At 36.4% G+C, this 23,971-nt stretch overlaps 1 protein-coding gene and 1 long non-coding RNA gene across 24 annotated transcripts in view; one reads left to right on the plus strand and one right to left on the minus strand.

Moving 5' to 3' along the window:
- LOC127732177 (uncharacterized) overlaps positions 1–23,971 on the plus strand; it is a 145,865-nt gene that overhangs the window by 115,526 nt on the left and 6,368 nt on the right. For 11 of the 19 annotated variants that reach the window (XM_052241246.1, XM_052241247.1, XM_052241240.1 and 8 more), the window contains 3 exons: positions 640–670; positions 3,570–3,841; positions 15,864–15,891. In XM_052241246.1, coding sequence (XP_052097206.1) covers positions 640–670; positions 3,570–3,841; positions 15,864–15,891 — 331 coding nt within the window. Of the gene's footprint in view, positions 1–639; positions 671–3,569; positions 3,842–15,863; positions 17,471–23,971 lie in introns of those variants that run through there. The other 8 variants (XR_007996109.1, XR_007996107.1, XR_007996108.1 and 5 more) reach the window with 8 other exon arrangements.
- LOC127732181 (uncharacterized) lies at positions 12,659–19,978 on the minus strand. 5 transcript variants are annotated; one of them, XR_007996119.1, is made up of 4 exons: positions 19,831–19,975; positions 18,212–19,334; positions 13,878–14,042; positions 12,659–13,379 (listed from the first exon to the last, which is right to left on the minus strand). It is a non-coding gene; the product is annotated as an uncharacterized LOC127732181 (long non-coding RNA). The 5 variants fall into 5 exon arrangements; XR_007996117.1 differs by lacking the exon at positions 13,878–14,042 and having other exon boundaries at positions 12,661–13,379; positions 18,046–18,836; positions 19,831–19,978; XR_007996118.1 differs by lacking the exon at positions 13,878–14,042 and having other exon boundaries at positions 12,662–13,379.

A 23,971-nucleotide genomic window follows, 5' to 3' on the forward strand; every position in this document is an offset into this window, starting at 1 on the left:
GAGCTGAATGAGTTTCAGAGTATCTAGTCTAAATTTTGTATTTTATTTTCTTGTACGTCAAGAAACATAGCCACTACGGGTAAAATGTATTTCTTTGCTTTTGGGGAAAATATGACAGATACAAAGAACATCTCAATGGAATTTTTAAGCCACTCATTAATATATACTAAAAAGCAGAAATAATCGTTGATGAAAGATTTAAGCAAAAAATTACAGGTGAGCGATTCAGGCTCTTGAGATCCTCTTGTTTTACATAGATATAGGAAGATGTGGTATCAGTGCCAATGAGACAACTCTCCATCCAAGTTACAATTTATAAAAGTAAACCATTATAGGTCAAGGTACGGCCTTCAACACGGAGCATTGGCTCACACCGAACAGCAAGCTATAAAGAGCCCAAAAAAATTACTAGTGTAAAACCATTCAAACGGAAAAAACAACGGTCTAATATATATAAAAACAAGAAACGAGAAACACGTATGAACTACATAAACAGACGACAACTACTGGACTTAGCAAGTCAACATTACACTTAACACTAAAAGCAGCCAAGACATAAAAAAAAAAAAATTGTGGAAAGACCTTCAATTGCTCTGTAAACTAATGTTTTTTTAATTTGTATATATTTTATTTCTACAGAAGAAGGAACAATGTGAGGAGAATTGTCCAGGTAAGTTTTCTATGGGTTTTAAACTATCATAGGCTAAAGTGTATGTTTTTGTAAAATTTGTAAATATTTTATTCTCTGTTGAAACGTTTGTCTAAGAGAAAGTGTACCATCATCCGACTTTTTGAAGTATTGAGACTTTTATTCATAAAAATAGTGGAGATTTTCCAGTTTTTTGGCAATAACTCAATAACACTGAGCAGATTCGTGAAACTTTGGGGACTTGTTTATATCTATTAAAATAAGCTCTCTTGTTTTTTTTTATAAATTTCTGAAATGATATTGCAGAGTTATGGAACTTTATTCTTTAAAGAGTCGTCAAAAACTGTCCATTTTTCACACTTTGGACAGTTCTAGAATTTTATTCGTTCAAAAATCATGGCCACAAATTATTCATATATCATGTATAATTTTTGTCAATAGGTACCACTTTGTGTGCATGTCTTTTTTTTTTTTTGGCGGGGGGTCAATTTGAGCAGTGCTCACAATATTTCTAGTTGATCATATACATATAGATTCATTTAAAGCATAAAGACAAGCTAAAAGAGAGACGGGCATAGCATGTGCTCATTGCACAGCTTTTTTTGGGGTCTGTTAGACACTTAATTTATGTCTTCTAATACTTTGAATTACAAGTGGGGGTATGCTAAGCACAACAATTATGTATACAATCTTATTGTGAATTGCATGTAATTATGCAACCAAGGACTACCAATCCAATATTTCTGTATAAATGTTACTGCATATTTTTTTTTCAAATTATCTCAAGTTGACTTCTTTTAAAATATCAGTTTTTTACTTTTTACCTTCTCCTTAGCAATGTTTAAGGTAAGATGGTACAAGATTGTTTTTCAGAAGTAATGTAGAACCGCACAGGTAAGATGGGGACAGGGAACCCTTATACGATTTTCCTTATACAATTTTTGTGTTGCCTTGACAGAGTCAAAAAGCGAGACACAGGTACTGTACATTCAGAAATTATTGCGATGTTTTAAATATGGCGAAAAATGCGACAGGATTATAGTCGCAATAATTTAAACTCGCATTTTGAAATTTTTTATATGAATTAAACAGGATTTGTCTCAATATCGCAAATATTAAAATCGTATTTAAGTCTTAAATGACAAAATCGCAATAATAAATGCATGCAATAATTTCTGAATTTACAGTATGCTGTTTCCGGCGGCGGCGGCGGCAACAATGTATTAGTTTGTGATTAGGTCTAGTTTATGGTGAACCACAAGTGGTAGGTCAATGATATTTGTTATGGAGTTGTATAAGCATTGGCATATCTCATTTCCATGGAGATTATTTGGCTCCACCCCCTTAGTCATGGTCTATTGACTTTGAAAATTTTGCTTAGTTTACATGTATTAGTTTGTGATTAGGTCAGTTCAAGGGGAACCATTAGTGGTAGGCCAATGTTAATTGGTATTCAGTTGTATAAGCATTAGCACATCTCATTTCCATGGAGAATATTTGGCCCCTTCCCCTCAGTCATGGTCTATTGACTTTGAAACTTTTGCTTAGTTTACATGTATTAGTTTGTGATTAGATCAGTTTAAGATGAACTGCTAATGTTAAGTCAGTGATATTTTATATGCAAATTTATTGGCATTTGCAAGTATCGTTTCCATGGAGATTATATAGCCCACCCCCTCATCATGGTTCATTGACTTTGAAACTTTTACATAGTTTACAAGTAAATGTTTGTGTTTAGGTTTGTTTAAAGGGAACAACTTATTATAAGTCAATGGTATTTGATATGCAGTTGTGTTAGCATTGGCACATCTCATTTTCAAGGAGATTTTTTAGCCATGTACCTTCAGTCATGGTTCATCGACTTTGAATATTTGCATAACTTATATGTTAAAGTATTGCTATTTTAATTTCAACATTTCCATTATCAAAATTACAAAAAGGCGAGACATATCTCTGTGATAACAGTTTCTGTTTTTTTCTAAGCATTTATTTATATGATTCCCACGTGTGGTGGTCTATGTAGACTTGCATCTTTTTGTTCTTTATTTCTCAAAACAAAAAAAGAATGAACGTTATGAAATTTAAAAAAAACAAAGCTGTCTTGGTTTTATCTTTTTTGATATCTTAAAGGCGAGATATCTCAGCATGTGCAATCTTGTTGAAATAATGAACAAATATAATATTGAAAATAGACAAGAAGCTGATATCTTATATGTAACTTTATGAATAAATGTTTTCGCAAGTCAATCAATTCCATCATGTTTTCTTTTTGATTAAACCTGTATGCAATAACTCATTTTCATCTAGGTCATAAGTCATAAGACCTGAAATTTTGTAGCTAGACAAATAATGCCACTAAATTAAATACACAAAACATTTGATAAACAAAACTTATTCTAATGCAACATCGTTTGTAACATTGATTTTGATTGGATAACGTCACCAATTTTCATGGCATCAATTCACAATTGATGCTATGAAAACATACACGCAAGCGCAGATGACGCATGACAGATTTCAAATGTATGTTTTAAAGTTGTTTTCTGTCAGCTTCATTAGAATTATGGAGATAACAATATTGTGTTTTAAGCTCCGACGGCATCAATTGGTGATTTGATGGTCGCAAATACCTGTTTACTGGCTTAGCTAACGTGTCACCAGTAAACTTAATTTGCAACCACCAAATCACCAATTGATGCCATTGGAGCTTAAAATACAATACAGTTATCTCCTAATTTTATATACTTTCAATTCTTTTATAGGACTAACTAAAACAATGTATTAAATGTTTTATGTCTGGCAATGTTTTTTCCAAACTTAACACAATCAGTCCAAATTTGGGAATCTTGGAAAAGTTCTTTTTGGATTCGGCTTCCTGTAATGAAAATAAAATAAACATGATAACAATTTTCATTTTCAGGTCTTAGTGATGATGCTTTGAACAACAGACCAAGTGATATTGAATTGTTGCGTTTTTCAAACAACTGTTCTCCAAGCCAAATGGATGAATTAGTAGTACATCTAGATATGTTTGAGAAATCAGAAAAGATAAAAAAAAATTATCCAACAGATACAGAGGTTGCAAGTTTTTTGGTATTAGCAAAATGGAAAGAGATAAAACATGAGTGCAATTTCAAAGCCTTGGCAGAAGCTCTGAGCAAAATGGATATATCAACACATGCTTTGTGCCAAGTAAGATTGTCAAACATTTTATAAAGATAAAAAAATTAGCTTTACTTTTAGAAAATGTTTTAGGTTACAAAATCCTTTTGATATCCCCACGCCGTAGGCATTTAGTGCCACCCTTGACTTTCCATATGTCCATACTTCCATCTGTTCTTCTTAAATTTAATGAAACTCGTTCACAGTGCTAAGAACCAAAATTCGCAGACAGAGTTTGAATTTGCATGGGCACTTACCGTACGAAATTTATGCACCCTTATATCTTGGAAAATTGCAATTTTTTGGTTTCACACTCTAACTTAAGTTTTACTCATACAAATTTTGTTTTGAAACTCATACACAATGCTAAGAACAACAACTTTTAGACAGAGTTAAAATTTGGGCATTGTGTAACTTACCGTTCTAAAGTTATGTCCATTTATAAATTAGAAAATTGCAAAATATTTTGTTTCCGCACTCTAACTTAAGTTTTTCTCATCCAGATTTTATGAAACTCATACACAATGCTAAGAACCAAAACTAGCAGACATAGTTGGAATTTGGGTTGTGTGTCATATAATTTACCGTTCTAGAGTTATGCCTCTTTTTAACTTTTGAAATTGTAAAGCTTGAGCCGGGGCATTAGTGTCCTCCTACACATTCTTCTTTTATTAAGTCTCCCAAACAAAGTTTGGGAAGACTTATTGGTTTTGCTCAGTTCTTATTATTATTATTATTATTATGTCACCCGATCGACAATGTCGGGTGACATTACTTTTCCTCTGTTTCTTTGTTATTATTATTATTCTTTCAATGATTTTTGTCCGGCAGTTTTTTTGGAGCCAATGGATCCAATCTTAATGATTGTCTACTATAATGAGGAACACAAAATTTCGAGTTGCAGTAGGTCTTAAGAACATAAAAAATGGCTGCCGTTACCATGGAAACAGAACAAATGTGAAAAAATCTAGTTTTTGGTTTTGGTGAACTATTTGGATATGCTTAAACTTAGAATCATTATATTTTAATACAATGTAGGTGCCCACTATATACTGGTGTTGGATGATTTTGGCAATCATTGGAACTACAATGTTGCCATGGAAACTACACCAAAAATTTCAAAAATATCAAATTGGTCCAAACTTAATGAAACTTCACAGTAACGATGAGCAACATTGGAAGATGTGGCATTTGGAGTTAGAATTTCCAAAATGGCTGCTGTTACCATGGAAACAATGCAAAAAGGTCAAAATGCTCCAAAAACTTCAGGGTTTGGTGAATAATTTTGGTATGCTTTAACTTAAAATCATCAAATTTTTATACAATATAGTTGTCCATTATATACAGGTTTTGAATGATTTTGACAATCATTGGAACTACTATGTTACCATGGATACAGGAGCAAAAATTTCAGAATGCTTCAAACTTAATGAAACTTCACAGTAATGTTGATTGTCATGTATGGAAGCGGCAATTGGTGTTGGAATTTCCAAAATGGCTGCCGTTACCATGGAAACGAGGCAAAAAAGGAAAAATTATGCGTAAAATTTGTAAATCCGCTAAATGTTCTAATAAAATTACGGAAAGATGTATAGCCATCAGTATATGTGCATTAACTGTTTAAAATTTTAAAACTGGCTGCAATCTAGTAGCAATGGGGGAAGGGTGACATCAGCTATTGCTTGCAATGGCAAATCTAGTTATTCTTCTTCTTCTTCTTCCTCCTCTTCCCCTGCTTTTAAATTTGAACTTGTCAGCACCTGTTCTCCAAAACCACTTGTCAGATTAACTTAAGAGTTTCACAATATGTTAGACTAACATGTCTAGTGGTGCAATCAGGGTTTTGTTTGTGCAATGGGGTTTATAAAGGGGTACTTTGAGGGGCAAAAAGAAAGGAGTGTTTTACTATAGAACCCTATGGGATTTTATTTTTTAAAATTTTCAAATGATTATAAATTGAAAACCGTTTGTGATAGACACAATCTTTTTACTGGAAAATGTTCTAAATGATAAAGCACATTAAATGAAATACAGGGTTAGTCCCCAGGGGTCACCCCCACCCCCTGCCATTTAAGAAAGTTCTAATATCTTGTAAGTGGTCAAGATCCCCACCCCTAAACCATATATATTCTGTTTTGTCATGCTAAGATGGTTTGAATGATATACAGGGTTAGTCCCCAGGGGTCATCCCGACCCCCTGCCATTTGAGAAAGGTCTAATATCTTGTAAGTGGTCAAGATCCCCACCCCTAAACCATATATATTCTTGTTTGTCATGTTAAAGCACATCAAATGAAATACAGGGTTAGTCCCCAGGCGTCACCCCCACCCCCTGCCATTTAAGAAAGTTCTAATATCTTGTAAGTGGTCGAGATCCCCACCCCTAAACCATATATATATTCTGGTTTGTCATGCAAAGATGGTTTGAATGATATACAGGGTTAGTCCCCAGGGGTCATCCCGACCCCCTGCGATGACCCCTGCCATTTGAGAAAGTTCTAATATCTTGTAAATGGTCGAGATCCCCACCCCTAAACCATATATATTCTGGTTTGTCATGATAAAGCACATCAAATGAAATACAGGGTTAGTCCCCAGGGGTCACCCCCACCCCCTGCAATTTAAGAAAGTTCTAATATCTTGTAAGTGGTCAAGATCCCCATCCCCAAACCATATATATTATGGTTTGTCATGCGAAGATGGTTTGAATGATATACAGGGTTAGTCCCCAGGGGTCATCCCGACCCCCTGCCTTTTGAGAATGTTCTAATATCTTGTAAGTGGTCAAGATCCCCACCCCTAAACCATATATATTCTGGTTTGTCATGCAAAGATGGTTTGAAAGATATACAGGGTTAGTCCCCAGGGGTCGTCCCGACCCCTGCCATTTGAGAAAGTTCAATTATCTTGTAAATGGTGGAGATCCCCACCCCTATACCATATATATTCCTGTTCGTCATGTCTCGAACATTTGAATGACGTATAGGGTCAGTCCCCAGGGGTTCCCCCCACCCCCAATGTTCTAGTATCTTGTAAATGGTTGAGATCCCCACCCCTAAACCATATATATTCTGGTTTGTCATGCCAAGATGATTTGAATGATATACAGGGTTAGTCCCCAGGCATCCTTAATGCATATAACTTTACTGGACCAAACCAATTTTCACTGGACTTTGCCCAATGTCAGGCGACCCTGGGAATTACGAATTATGGGAGCTTCGTTTGGGAGACTTCGTAACAGCATCCTGTTACAATCATTTCTTGTTTAGTTGTGTAATCATGGTTATGGAAACATTACTTGACTTGTTTAATAATCCGAAAATCAAAAAAAACATTTCCTAACTTAGAACGAATTGACTTTAATACTATATAGATGTTTGTCAGTTTTGTAAAAGTTTGTCTTAAGATTTCCTTGTTTTTTTTTGTCTCACTTGATACAAATGTCACAGAATGAAAGGCATAGTGATGCCTATCCAGTGAAGTCAGCATCAGCTCTGTCAATGAAGCAGTATGTATAAGAAGGTTTAAGTAGATATAAGAAGATGTGGTATGGGACAACTCTCCTTCCAAGTCACAATTTGTAAAAGAAAAACCATTATAGGTCAAAGTATGGCCTTCAACAGGGAGCCTTGGTTCACACCGAACAGTAAGCTATAAAGGGCCCCAAAAATGACTAGTGTAAAACAATTCAAACTGGAAAACCAACGGTCTAATCTATATGAAAAACGAGAAAAGAGAAACACTTATGAACCACATCAACAAACAACAACTACTGAAGGCCTGGATACTTCATATCCTGTATACACATGCCTTATGTTCTGAAGTTTCTGTCTGGCATATGTCTTCTTGTCCTTTACCTTATTTTCATTTTAAAAACTCCATATTTTTCAAGTAACTTTTTTACTCTCATCTAAGACTGCACATATTTGGTATATTGAAGTCTGCTAGTCCGTCCATTTGTGCATTTGTATGTTGAAACTTAGTAAAATAGCTCAAATTTGCTTTAACTTATTCTGATGAAATTTTAGTACAACATTTAATTTGACGTAAGAAAGCTCCTTTTGATTTTGACGATTTCATGATTTTATTTTCCAACAGTAAATCTGACCTTCGTCTTATTTTTATGGTACTATAACCAGTATATTCTAGATGCCAGCATGTTAAAATGTGGAATTCTAATGATTCTAATATTTCAGTATAAGTTAAAGTTATTTAGCATCTAAAATATACTGGTTATACCCTTTTCCTCGTCGCCAAGATTGCTCCTGCAATCTTCAGTTAAAATACAAAATGTATTATGAAAAAAAAATCCAAAATATTATACACATATCATGAGGCAACAATTAAAATACTGATTTCTGTCAATAAAACATTACAATCTATTGTGAAAACAATTGAATAACTGATTCCTGTAAATAAAACATTACTATATATACATTTTCTTTTGGAATGGTCAAGTTTAGATTGTCCATATCAGAAAGTTCTCTGAAGTTCACTGATCATGATATTGACAAGTTCAACTTTCATATAATCAATGAGCTCATTGACATACTTTATGAAGTATTTCTTGGTGCATAAAGGGGTATAAAAATAGCAATATATAACTGAAATATTAGAATAATATATTATCCCTATTGGTCATCAGCTGCAATTTAAAAACATTGGTTATCAAATCATACATTATTCATAAAAATAAAATTACTTTATACCTAATACATTGGTATATAACTAGGGCCTCGCCGAAAGGCGGACACCCTATAGTGATCAGTCTGTCCGTCCGTCTGTCCTTAACAAATTGTGTCCGCTCTATATCTAGAGAACCGTTATGATTTCAACGTTTATACTTGACATGTATATTAACCAACACCAGAGGGTGTGTCATAATGTATGTACAACTTCATATGTCAAAGGTCAAGGTCAAAAACTCTCTGTTTTAGTTGACAACCCCATGTCCTATGGTAAAGATCGTGTCCGCTCTATATCTTGAGAACCGTTATGATTTCAAAGTTTATACTTGACATGTATATTAACCACCACCAGAGGGTGTGTCATAATGTATGTACAACTTCCTATGTCAAAGGTCAAGGTCAAAAACTTTGGTTTTAGTTGACAACCCCATGTCCTATGGTAAAGATCTTGAAAACCACTTTAGAAAAAGAAAATCTGACTGAACAAAAAATTAAGAATATTTAATTTCTACTTTTTAGTTCACCTGGCCCAAAGGGCCAAGTGAGCTTTTCTCATCACTTGTCGTCCAGCGTCGTCCGTCGTCGGCGTTAACTTTTTACATTTTGAACTTCTTCTAGAGAACCACTGAATGGAATGAAACCAAACATGGCATGAATGTTCCTTATGAGGTGCTGACCAAGTGCTGTTACTTTGTAGCGGATCCATCATCCAAGATGGCCGCCAGCGGGGGACTTAGTTTAACATGGGACCCTATGGAAAATACATACAAATGTCTTCTTTTAGAAAACCACTGAATGGAATGAAACCAAACATGGCATGAATGTTTCTTATGAGGTGCTGACCGAGTGTTGTTACTTTGAAGCCGATCCATAATCCAAGATGGCCGCAAGCTGGGGACTTAGTTTAACATAGGACCCTATGGGAAATACATACAAATGTCTTCTTTTAGAGAACCACTGAATGGAATGAAACCAAACATGGCATGAATGTTCCTTATGAGGTGCTGACCAAGTGTTGTTACTTTGAAGCCGATCCATAATCCAAGATGGCCGCCAGCGGGGGACTTAGTTTAACATGGGACCCTATGGGAAATACATACAAATGTCTTCTTTTAGAGAACCACTGAATGGAATGAAACCAAACATGGCATGAATGTTTCTTATGAGGTGCTGACCGAGTGTTGTTAATTTGAAGCCGATCCATAATCCAAGGTGGCCGCCAGCTGGGGACTTAGTTTAACATAGGACCCTATGGGAAATACATACAAATGTCTTCTTTTAGAGAACCACTGAATGGAATGAAACCAAACATGGTATGAATGTTCCTTATGAGGTGCTGACCAAGTGTTGTTACTTTGAAGCTGATCCCTAATCCAAGATGGCCGCCAGCGGGGGACTTAGTTTAACATGGGACCCTATGGGAAATACATTCAAATGTCTTCTTTTAGAGAACCGCTGAATGGAATGAAACCAAACATGGCATGAATGTTCCTTATGAGGTGCTGACCAAGTGTTGTTACTATGAAGCTGATCCATAATCCAAGATGGCCGCCAGCAGGGGACTTAGTTTAACATTGGACCCTATAGGAAATACATACAAATGTCTTCTTTTAGAGAACCACTGAATGGAATGAAACCAAACATGGCATGAATGTTCCTTATGAGGTGCTGACCGAGTGTTGTTACTTTGAGGCAATCCATAATCCAAGATGGCCGCCTGCAGGGGACTTAGTTTAACATGGGACCCTATGGGAAATACATACAAATGTCTTCTTTTAGAGAACCACTGAATGGAATGAAACCAAACATGGCATGAATGTTCCTTATGAGGTGCTGACCAAGTGTTGTTACTATGAAGCTGATCCATAATCCAAGATGGCCGCCAGCAGGGGACTTAGTTTAACATTGGACCCTATAGGAAATACATACAAATGTCTTCTTTTAGAGAACCACTGAATGGAATGAAACCAAACATGGCATGAATGTTCCTTATGAGGTGCTGACCGAGTGTTGTTACTTTGAGGCGATCCATAATCCAAGATGGCCGCCTGCAGGGGACTTAGTTTAACATGGGACCCTATGAGAAATACATACAAATGTCTTCTTTTAGAGAACCACTGAATGGAATGAAACCAAACATGGCATGAATGTTCCTTATGAGGTGTTGACCGAGTGTTGTTACTTTGAAGCCGATCCATAATCTAAGATGGCCGCCAGCGGGGGACTTAGTTTAACATGGGACCCTATGGGAAATACATACAAACGTCTTCTTTTAGAGAACCACTGAATGGAATGAAACCAAACATGGCAAGAATGTTCCTTATGAGGTGCTGACCAAGTGTTGTTACTTTGAAGCTGATCCATCATCCAAGATGGCAGCCAGCGGGGGACTTAGTTTAACATAGGACCCTATGGGAAATACATAAAAATGTCTTCTTTTAGAGAACCACTAAATGCAATGAAACCAAACATGGCATGAATGTTCCTTATGAGGTGCTGACCAAGTGTTGTTACTATGAAGCAGATCCATAATCTAAGATGGCCGCCAGCGGAGGACTTAGTTAAACATAGGACCCTATGAGAAATACGTACAAATGTTTTCTTTTAGAGAACCATTGAATGGAATGAAACCAAACATGGCATGCATGTTCCTTTTGAGGTGCTGACCAAGTGTTGTTACTTTGAAGCTGATCCTTCATCCATGATGGCTGCCAGATGGGGGCAATGTTTAACAAAGGACCCTATGGACAATACATACAAATGACTTCTTTTAGAGAACCACATACTGAATGGATTGAAAACAAACATGGCATGAATGTTCCTTATGAGGTGCTGACTTAGTTTTGTTACTTTGAAGCTGATCCTTCATCCATGATGGCCGCCAATGGGGGGACTTCCTTTAACATAAGACCCTATGGGAAATACATACAAATGCTTCTTCTAGAGGTGCACTGAATGGAATGAAACCAAAACATGGCATAAATGTTTCTTATGAGGTGCTGATTAAGTGTTGCTACTTTGTTGCCGATTTACTGTTCAAGATGGCCACCAGGATTTTTTATTAAATTACAGGACCAATATTAAACCAAATTTGGCCTCACTCATTATTAGGGTATCTGTTATGATTTTAATCTATTCTTACATGATTTCCAAAACCAAAGTAGAATCAGGTGAGCGACACAGGCTCTTGAGAGCCTCTAGTTATGTACACCAAAACTGTCAGAAGTCTCTATGTAGGAGTTATTGAATTTGAATTACTAATTCTTTTTATTTTTAAGCGGATTTGCGAAGGAAAAATAGGTTATTGATTTGGGGATGTACGGTGGGCGGTTGAGTGGTCATCCGGACTGGGCTGCCAAACAGTATCATTGCATTTACGGTTCATCCAAAGCTTTTCAAATTTTAATGTTGTTACTGATGACACAATGGAGGTCAAGTTCGATATTGACGATTTTCACTTTCACAGTTCAGGAGTTATGGTTCTTGAAAGACGTAAAATGGTGTATCCAGTTGTGTCCGTGCTTTAACTCATGAACCGTTCAACCAAAGCTTTTCAAATTTTAATATGTAGTTACTGATGTTACAAAATGGAGGTCAAGTGCACTATTGGTGATTTTCACTTTTACTGTTCAGGAGTTATGGTCCTTGGGATTTTGAAAAATGCCAGGACAAAAATCAATGTTAAAAAATCCACTTTGCTGTCACTCTGACAGTCTTTTGTTGCATATTATCTTGAAAACCATAAAAAATAGAGAGAAATGTCGAATGGGCAAGACAAGATCTACATAAACGTCAAGATGATCGAAATTTTCATTTGTCTCCTGATAGAAGACTAGCAAACATATCCAGCAGGAATAGATCTACAAAGACAAACATATCCAGCAGGAATAGATCTACAAATAAGACAATAAGTCCACTTCGTATAAAAGTTATTGCCATTGAATAAGATTTATTTTGTATTTTGGGCAACAACTCTAGTAGATAGCTATAGGGTTAAACTGAAAACAGAAGAAATGATCATCTAAAATTTAAAAAAAAAGAAATCTAAGTGATAAATTATTTAGTCTAGTCTTGCAGAGTGGGCATGGTTGAAAATACACATGGATCCAGGTGAACGACTCAGTCTGTATTTTTTTTGGTGGTTAGTTTTTTTTTTGTTTTTTTTTTTCATTGAGAACTTGACTATACATAACTATCTTTGTAATTAATAAGTAGTGAAATAAACTTCAATGTTAATTTTGTTACTTTCTGAGAGAGTACCCTAGGACAAAGACTTATCTTAACCTTTGTTCTATTGAAGGTTAAGGTTATTTTCATGTCCCTCAATTGATGTGGGAAAAGGGGAATATATGTATTCCACTGTAATTTTTAGTCCCCTACCGACGAAGTGGAAGGGGACTTTAGGTTTGCACTCCGTCCATCCATCAGTCAGGCAAATCAGTTTTCCAAACTTTTTTTCTTCATGCTTGAAGATATTGATTTGATATTTGGTATATAGTTTTATCATGACCAGTTACAGATAAAGTTTGAATTTTGTTTCGGTCTGATGATTTTGTGCAGAGTTATGGTCCTTGGACTTCGACAATTTTTGCAAGTAATCAGTTTTCCCCACTTTTTAGCTCACCTAGTGAGCTTTTCTCATCAATTGGCGTTCGTCATCCATCGTCGTCCGTCGTCGTCATTAACTCTTTACATTTTGAACTTCTTCTAGAGAACTACTGAATGGAATGAAACCAAACATGGCATGAATGTTGCTTATGAGGTGCTGACCAAGTGTTGTTACTTTGTAGTCGATCCATCATCCAAGATGGCCGCCAGCGGGGGACTATTTTAACATAGGACCCTATGGGAAATACATACAAATGTCTTCTTTTAGAGAACCTCTCAATGGAATGAAACAAAACATGGCATGAATGTTCCTTATGAGGTGCTGACCAAGTGTTGTTACTTTGCAGTCAATCCATCATCCAAGATGGCTGCCAGCAGGGGACTAAGTTTAACATAGGACCCTATGGGAAATACATACAAATGTCTTCTTTTAGAGAACCACTGAATGGAATGAAACAAAACATGGCATGAATGTTCCTTATGAAGTGCTGACCAAGTGTTGTTACTTTGCAGTCGGTCCATCATCCAAGCTGGCCGCCAGCAGGGGACTTAGTTTAACATAGGACCCTTTGGACAATACATACAAATGTCTTCTTTTAGAGAATCACTGAATGGAATGAAACCAAACATGGCATGAATATTCCTTATGAGGTGTTGACCAAGTGTTGTTACTTTGCAGTCAATCCATCATCCAAGATGACTGCCAGCGGGGGACTTAGTTTAACATAGGACCCTATGGGAAATACATACAAATGTCTTCATTTGGAGAACCACTGAATGGAATGGAACCAATCATGGCATGAATGTTCCTTATGAGGTGCTGACCAAGTGTTGTTACTTTTCAGTCGATCCATCATAAAAAATGGCCGCCAGCGGGGCTCTAAGTTTAATATAGGACCAATTGGAAATACATACAAATGTCTTCTTTTAGAGAACCTCTGAATGGAATGAAACAAAACATGGCATGAATGTTCCTTATTAGGTGCTGACCAAGTGTTGTTACTATTCAGTCGGTCCATCATCCACGATGGCCGCCAGCGGGGGACTTAGTTTAACATAGGACCCTATTGACAATACATACAAATGTCTTCTTTTAGAGAACCACTGAATGGAATGAAACCAAACATGGCATGAATGTTCCTTATGAGGTGTTGACCAAGTTTTGTTACTTTGCAGTCAATCCATCATCCAAGATGGCTGCCAGCGGGGGACTTAGTTTAACATAGGACCCTAAGGGAAATACATACAAATGTCTTCTTTTGGAGAACCACTGAATGGAATGAAACCAAACATGGCATGAATGTTCCTTATGAGGTGTTGACCAAGTTTTATTACTTTGCAGTTAATCCATTATCCAAGATGGCTGCCAGTGGGGGACTTAGTTTAACATAGGACCCTATGGGAAATACAAACAAATGTCTTCTTTTGGAGAACCACTGAATGGAATGGAACCAATCATGGCATGAATGTTCCTTATGAGGTGTTGACCAAGTGTTGTTTCTTTGCAGCCAATCCATTATCCAAGATGGCCACCAGCGGGGGACTTAGTTTAACATAGGACCTTATGGGAAATACATACAAATGTCTTCTTTTAGAGAACCACTGAATGGAATGAAACCAAACATGGCATGAATGTTCCTTATGAGGTGCTGACCAAGTGTTGTTACTTTGCAGTCGGTCCATCATCCAAGATGGCCACCGGGGGGGGGGTCACTTAGTTTAACATAGGACCCTATGGGAAATACATACAAATGTCTTCTTTTAGAGTACCATTGAATGGAATGAAAACAAACATGGCATGAATGTTCCTTATGAGGTGCTGACCAAGTGTTGCTACTTTGTTGCCGATTTACTGTTTAAGATGGCCATCAGGATATTTTATTAAATAATGGGACCAATATTAAACCAAATTTGTCCTCAATCATTATTTGGGTATCTGTTATGATTTTTATCTATCTTTAAATGATTTCTAAAACCAAAGTAGAGTCAGGTGAGCGACACAGGCTCTTGAGAGCCTCTAGTTTTCTCTTATGCTTGAAGATATTGATTTGATATTTGGTATATAGTTTTAACCATGATAAGTTACAGATCAAGGTTCAATTTTGTTCGGTTCAGATGATTATTTTGCAGAGTTATGGTCCTTGGACTTTGAAAATTCATGCAAATAATCAGTTTTCCACAATTTTTTCCGTCATACTTGAAGATATTGATTTGTTATTTTATATAAAGTTTACATCATGACAAGTTATAGATCAAGTTAGCATTTTGTTTCAGTACAATGAATTTTTAACCGGTAGGGGACTATATATTGCCATGCAATACTCTCAGAATGCTTGTTATAAGTTAAATAGGTATTTCTGAATTTTATGCCGACAGGCAGGACATATCTCTGTGTAAACAGTTTATTATTAATTACTGTAAATTCAGAAATTATTGCGTGCATTCATTATTGCGATTTTGTCTCTTTAGATTTTAATTTTTGCGATATTGAGAAAATCCTGTTAAATTCATATCAAAAATTTCAAAATGCGAGTTTAAATTATTGCGATTATGACCCTACTGCATTTTTCACAATAATAAAAACATCGCAATAATTTCTGAATTTACAGTAAATAGGTGTTTTAGGAAAATGCCTTCTTTATAAACTTAACGTGACCAAAACCTGAGTACATGTTTTGTAGAGCAGGATAACATGACCACTACTTTAACTGTCCTGATGTACTTTTGATCTCACTCGGTATTAATTATTTTTTGCAGGTAAGAAGAGTCAAAATAGCAGAAACAGGTATGTACTGGGTAATTGGGATCTGCTGAATGGTTACCAGGTATGTATTGGGTAATTAGGATCTGTTGAATGGTAAACAGGTAAGCACTGGGTAATTAGGATCTGTTGAATGGTAAACAGGTAAGTACTGGGTATTTGGGTCTGTTGAATGGCAAACAGGTATGTACTGGGTAATTAGCATCTGTTGGATGGTAAACAGGTATGTACTGGGTAATTAGGATCTGTTGAATGGTAAACAGGTATGTACTGGGTAATTAGGGACTGTCGTATGGTAAACAGGTATGTACTGGATGATTAGGATCTGTTCAATTGTAAACATAGCAGACACAGGTATGTACTGGATAATTAGGATCAGGTCAGTGGTAAACAGGTATTTACGGGGTAATCAGGATCTGTTGAATGGTAAACATAGCAGAAACAAGTTTGTACTGGGTAATAAGAATCTGTTGAATGGTAGCCATTGCTGTTGTTTGAAGGTATAAAACAGAAACATTTGGATGTGTCCTAAAGTGATGACAAGGGCTTTTTTTATGCCAAAAAAATCATCAAACTATTTATCTAAATATTGTTTAAATTTTTCCAAGTACAAGTAGTACATAATTATAATTCCTATTGTCTTATTATTTGCGGAGGACAAATGTGCATTAATTTTTGATAAAACATATATTCTAAAATTTTAATACAAATCCTCATGGGTTCATTAATAAGATGATAATACTTGAGATAATCATTTCATGGTTTATATATTTCCATCACCTGGGTTGCGTTCAATATCGTAGCTACTAAGTAGGAATACATAGATTGTGACTACTGAACGTGTAGCTAGCCTAGCTGCTAAATAAATCTAGATAGTCTAAAAAATTCATGCTATCTGGAGAATCGAAAATGGCGTCGAAAAGGTTATTAATCGTGAGGTTATTACTCGAGATGTCACTTTGATAGGCTAGATTCGTAGCATATTGTTCAACATAGTTAGATATCTAAGACATAGCGGCTATACTAGCTGCTACGATATTGATTGCAACCCTGTAGTCTGTTAGATTTTTTAAAAATCCTCTACTCAAAACTATATAACAAATTGAACAGAAGGTTCTCAACTATCATTGTGTGGACCAAGTGAGCTTTTCTCATTACTTGGCGTCTGTCGTCGTCGTCGTTGTTATTTTTTACAAAATTCTTCTCTGAAACTACTGCATGTTCTACCAATAAGTCTACAAGGTCGAAATCGTCAGTCCACTCCTTTTAAGAGTTATGGGGGGGCTAATGGGTTATTTTCGTCCTTCATGATTGTGGTATTTTGCTTTTCGTGATTCGTTTTTGCATTGATTTGTTGTCCATGATTCGTTTTTGCATTGATTTATTGTCCGTGACTCGTGATAAGTGCATTTTTCGTGACTCGTTTTCAATTCAATTTTATATACGTTCTGAGTGATGAATTTGTTAAATCGTCGTTTTTCGTGAACAGTTTAACTTTTGTGGTATTAAGATAGAAACCACCCTTATTTATCTTAAGAGTTGTCTTTTTTAAACTCTATTTATAAAGGACTGGTACTATTGGAAGCAATGTACGGAAACCAGTCTCTAAGGTAGCACTCCACAGTTAGGTGTGTAGTTTCGCATTTTGGCCCCTGTGGATTTTTCAAATATGATAGCTAGTGTAGAATAAAATTCATTTTTGGATAGCTGAAGATTAAAATAGCCTTCATAGTGGGTTTATAGGAACATCAAGATTATGTAATGTATGTAATATGGGCTGTTTTCTGTATGACAGTCCGTATTTTCATATCCATACCAAATATTGGTCCGGCAATTATTGTAATGTTTTTGTCGCACGAACTTTGCAATTAAATTTTACGAAAAAATGAGGCGAAAGACACCCATTTTTAGCTCACCTGGCCCGAAGGGCCAAGTGAGCTTTTCTCATCACTTGGCGTCCGTCGTCCGTCGTCGGCATTAACTTTTTACATTTTGAACTTCTTCTAAAGAACCACTGAATGGAATGAAACCAAACATGGCATGAATGTTCCTTATGAGGTGCTGACCAAGTGTTGTTACTTTGTAGCCGATCCATCATCCAAGATGGCCGCCAGCGGGGGACTTAGTTTAACATAGGACCCTATGGGAAATGCATACAAATGATTTCTTTTAGAGAACCACTGAATGGAATGAAACAAAACATGGCATGAATGTTCCTTATGAGGTGCTTACCAAGTGTTGTTACTTTGTAGCCGATCCATCATCCAAGATGGCCGCCAGCGGGGGACTTAGTTTAACATAGGACCCTATGGGAAATGCATACAAATGACTTCTTTTAGAGAACCACTGAATGGAATGAAACCAAACATGGCATGAATGTTCCTTATGAGGTTTTGACCAAGTGTTGTTACTTTGCAGTTGGTCCATCATCCAAGATGGCCGACAGCAGGGGACTTAGTTTAACATAGGACCTATGGGAAATACATACAAATGTCTTCTTTTAGAGAACCACTGAATGGAATGAAACCAAACATGGCATGAATGTTCCTTATGAGGTGCTGACCAAGTGTTGCTACTTTGTAGCCGATCCATCATCCAAGATGGCCGCCAGCGGGGGACTTAGTTTAACATAGGACCCTATGTGAAATGCATACAAATGACTTCTTTTAGAGAACCACTGAATGGAATGAAACAAAACATGGCATGAATGTTCCTTATGAGGTGCTCACCAAGTGTTGTTACTTTGTAGCCGATCCATCATCCAAGATGGCCGCCAGCGGGGGACTTAGTTTAACATAGGACCCTATGGGAAATGCATACAAATGACTTCTTTTAGAGAACCACTGAATGGAATGAAACCAAACATGGCATGAATGTTCCTTATGAGGTGCTGACCAAGTGTTGTTACTTTGTAGCCGATCCATCATCCAAGATGGCCGCCAGCGGGGGACTTAGTTTAACATAGGACCCTATGGGAAATGCATACAAATGACTCCTTTTAGAGAACCACTGAATGGAATAAAACCAAACATGGCATGAATGTTCCTAATGAGGTGCTGACCATGTGTTGTTACTTTGTAGCCGATCCATCATCCAAGATGGCCGCCATCGGGGAACTTAGTTTAACATAGGACCCTATGGGAAATACATACAAATGTCTTCTTTTAGAGAACCACTGAATGGAATGAAACCAAACATGGCATGAATGTTCCTTATGAGGTGCTGACCAAGTGTTGTTACTCTGTAGCCGATCCATCATCCAAGATGGCCGCCAGCGGGGGACTTAGTTTAACATGGGACCCTATGGGAAACACATAAAAATGTCTTCTTTTAGAGAACCACTGAATGGAATGGAACCAAACATGGCATGAATGTTCCTTATGAGATGCTGACCAAGTGTTGTTACTTTGCAGTCGGTCCATCATCCAAGATGGCCGCCAGCGGGGGACTTAGTTTAACATAGGACCCTATGGGATATACATACAAATGTCTTCATTTAGAGAGCCACTGAATGGAATGAAACCAAACATGGCATGAATGTTCCTTATGAGGTTTTGACCAAGTGTTGTTACTTTGCAGTTGGTCCATCATCCAAGATGGCCGACAGCAGGGGACTTAGTTTAACATAGGACCTATGGGAAATACATACAAATGTCTTCTTTTAGAGAACCACTGAATGGAATGGAACCAAACATGGCATGAATGTTCCTTATGAGATGCTGACCAAGTGTTGTTACTTTGTAGCGGATCCATCATCCAAGATGGCCGCCAGCGGGGGACTTAGTTTTACATAGGACCCTTTGGGAAATACATACAAATGACTTCTTTTAGAGAATCACTGAATGGAATGAAACAAAACATGGCATGAATGTTCCTTATGAGGTTTTGACCAAGTGTTGTCACTTTGCAGTTGGTCCATCATCCAAGATGGCCAACAGCAGGGGACTTAGTTTAACATAGGACCTATGGGAAATACATACAAATGTCTTCTTTTAGAGAACCACTGAATGGAATGAAACCAAACATGGCATGAATGTTCCTTATGAGGTGCTGACCAAGTGTTGTTACTTTGCAGTCGGTCCATTATCCAAGATGGCCGACAGCAGGGGACTTAGTTTAACATAGGACCTATGGGAAATACATACAAATGTCTTCTTTAATAGAACCACTAAATGGAATGAAACCAAACATGGCATGAATCTTCCTTATGAGATGCTGACCAAGTATTGTTACTTTGTAGCGGATCCATCATCCAAGATGGCCGCCAGAGGGGGACTTAGTTTTACATAGGACCCTTTGGGAAATACATAAAAATGTCTTCTTTTAGAGAACCAATAAATGGAATGGAACCAAACATGGCATGAATGTTCCTTATGAGATGTTGACCAAGTGTTGTTACTTTGCAGTCGGTCCATCATCCAAGATGGCCGCCAGCGGGGGGACTTAGTTGAACATAAGACCCTATGGGAAATACATACAAATGTCTTCTTTTAGAGAACCACTGAATGGAATGAAACAAAACATGGCATGAATGTTCCTTATAAGGTGCTGACCAAGTGTTGTAACTTTGCAGTCGGTCCATCATCCAGGATGGCCGACAGCGGGGGACTTAGTTTAACATTGGACCCTATGGGAAATACATACAAATGTCTTCTCTTAGAGAACCAGTGAATGGAATGAAACCAAACATGGCATGAATGTTCCTTATAAGGTGCTGACCAAGTGTTGTTACTTTGCAGCCGATCCATCATCCAAGATGGCTGCCAGTGGGTGACTTAGTTTAACATAGGACCCTACTGGAAATACATACAAAATGTCTTCTTTGAGAGAACCTCTGAATGGAATGGAACCAAACATGGCATGAATGTTCCTTATGAGGTGCTGTCCAAGTGTTGTTTCTTTGCAGACGATCCATCATCCAAGATGGCCGCCAGCGGGGGACTTAGTTTAACATAGGACCCTATGGGAAATACATACAAATGTCTTCTTTTAGAGAACCACTGAATGGAATGAAACCAAACATGGCATGAATGTTCCTAATGAGGTGCTGACCAAGTGTTGTTACTTTGCAGTCGGTTCATTCATCCAAGATGGCCGCCAGCGGGGGACTTAGTTTAACATAGGACCCTATGGGAAATACATACAATTGTCTTCTTTTAGAGAACCACTGAATGGAATGGAACCAAACATGGCATGAATGTTCCTTATGAGTTGCTGACCAAGTGTTGTTACTTTGCAGTCGATCCATCATCCAAGATGGCCGCTAGGGGGGGGGGGGGCTTAGTTTAACATAGGACCCTATGGGAAATACATACAAATGTCTACTTTTAGAGTACCACTGAATGGAATGAAACCAAACATGGCATGAATGTTCCTTATGAAGTGCTGACCAAGTGTTGCTACTTTGTTGCCGATTTACTGTTCAAGATGGCCACCAGGATATTTTATTAAATAACGGGACCAATAATAATCAAAATTTGGCCTCAATCATTATTTGGGTATCTGTTATAATTTTTATCTATCTTTACATGATTTCTAAAACCAAAGTAGAGTCAGGTGAGCGACACAGGCTCTTGAGAGCCTCTAGTTTATTTGATCATTTGGTAGATTTATATCAACAGTTTCTGAAAAGGTATCATTGAAAGGCATTGAAATTCTAGTTTGAACCAAATTTTTGGGAAATATGTGACATATTTACCTCCCTTTTTGCAATATTTTATGGTAAATAAATGCAGAATGTTGCCATGGATACACAAAAAAGGAATTATATTTCACCATTTTAACTTTTGAAAATCAAATCTATGGAAGATACTGATTACATACATATGCACATGTATAACACAGACAGTTAGGTTAATGTATTAGAAAGCCAGGAATAGAAGATGATAAAACATTTTGTGGTTTAATTTTAATGTTTTTTTCTAACTGTGGAGTGCTACCTTATGGCACATCAGAAAGAACAGAAATGCACTTTTTAAGATAAATTTTACCACAAATCTTTAGTCTGTTAGGTTCTTAATGTAGTTCTGAAGGGAAAAAAATTGCTAGGATTGCAATACATGTTAATTTTATTGTTTACTGTCCTTAGCAACCAAATATACACATTTTGACACTAAGACATGTTTCTGTCTTAAATTTGTACTCCATTAGCTTCGCCCTTCTAACCAAATATTGCGCTTTATATGATAGCCTCAGAATGTATCGCTTTATATTTTTTGATGCGAATAAGTCAAATAAACATTTTTAGCAGGATTTTATATAATAATTTGGCATGAATGAAATTTAATGATGCCAGTACTGTTAGATATTTATACCCTGCTTGAGAGTTTCTAAAACAAGGTTTGGTATGCTATTTACAGCAAAATTGACCTATAAATGCTTTCAAATACCTAAAAATTGTACATTTTTTCTTCTTTAAAGGTTATTTTATGATTTCAAACAGAAAAAAGGGAAAAGTTTTAGAAATTTACCCCAAAAATGTGACAGGATTGAGGTTTTACACTTTAATCAAGCATTTTTTTTAAATGACTTTTTGTCGCGTTTTAACATCAAATGCTAACCTTCATAAAATCTTTATTACTGAACCAATTTTAAAAACTAAGGTACCATTTTAATCGTTACAGCTAGTAGAACACAGGAAATGAATTTGAATTTGAGGCAGGGAAAAAAAATTTCATATTAAGGTAGCACTCCACAGTTAGGTGTGTAGTTTCGCATTTTGGCCCCTGTGGATTTTTCAAATATGATAGCTAGTGTAGAATAAAATTCATTTTTGGATAGCTGAAGATTAAAATAGCCTTCATAGTGGATTTATAGGAACATCAAGATTATGTAATGTATGTAATATGGGCTGTTTTCTGTATGACAGTCCGTATTTTCATATCCATACCAAATATTGGTCCGGCAATTATTGTAATGTTTTTTTCCAACTTTTTGTCGCACGAACTTTGCAATTAAATTTTACGAAAAAATGAGGCGAAAGACACCCATTTTTTATTTGATCATTTGGTAGATTTATATCAACAGTTTCTGAAAAGGTATCATTGAAAGGCATTGAAATTCTAGTTTGAACCAAATTTTTGGGAAATATGTGACATATTTACCTCCCTTTTTGCAATATTTTATGGTAAATAAATGCAGAATGTTGCCATGGATACACAAAAAAGGAATTATATTTCACCATTTTAACTTTTGAAAATCAAATCTATGGAAGATACTGATTACATACATATGCACATGTATAACACAGACAGTTAGGTTAATGTATTAGAAAGCCAGGAATAGAAGATGATAAAACATTTTGTGGTTCAATTTTAATGTTTTTTTCTAACTGTGGAGTGCTACCTAAAGTTTAAGTAGCGCGGAGCTGGTTCCTGGCAGTTTGATCAGGTTTCAGAGTTTGATTCTGACTCAGATGCTTACGTTGTGGCAACCAAGGCAACTAACTGAGGCAGTTAAAAATAATTAAAAAAATAAAAACAACTTTTCTTTATATTCTTTTAAACAATTTTCACAAAATGCAAAAGTCACTCCCTACTTAACGCTAATATACAGACTTCTTGTCGTTATTGATGATACCCTTTTTCGAGTTCAAGACTTGTGGAAACATTTATTCCCTCCCCTAATTGGAAATCCCGACCCCTTTACAGTAGTTTTTAGTAATCTGAATATGTCGGAGTCAAAGAAATCGACACAATGAAAGCTGACAAATTTCTATAGTCTATAAGCTACCACAAGCAAAATTATTATTTTTGTGTGAGAAAAATTTCTAGTATTTGAGGGTCTTGGTGAGGTTTACAGAATACACAAAAATGCCCAGAAATTAATTTAAACTTTAAAGAATAGAGATTTAAAATGGTGCTAAAATATAAAAGAAAGGAAAAAAATTATGGATAATAAGAATTAATAATAAATATTTGAAGACCCCCATTCAAACCCTCATATAAAAACCGGTAACGTCTAAAATTGAAACATCGTTGTGTGTTGACATTCACTACGTGTACACAGGTGTTTGTTACTATTTGCCGGGTTTACTATCCAGGGGAATCCCTAAAAAATCGCTAGCTGAGACCCAGAATATTTTTGATTCTTTAAGTCAGCTGTT

The sequence above is a fragment of the Mytilus californianus genome, unplaced genomic scaffold (genome assembly GCF_021869535.1).
Source record: "Mytilus californianus isolate M0D057914Y unplaced genomic scaffold, xbMytCali1.0.p SCAF_22, whole genome shotgun sequence".
NCBI lineage: Eukaryota > Metazoa > Mollusca > Bivalvia > Mytilida > Mytilidae > Mytilus > Mytilus californianus.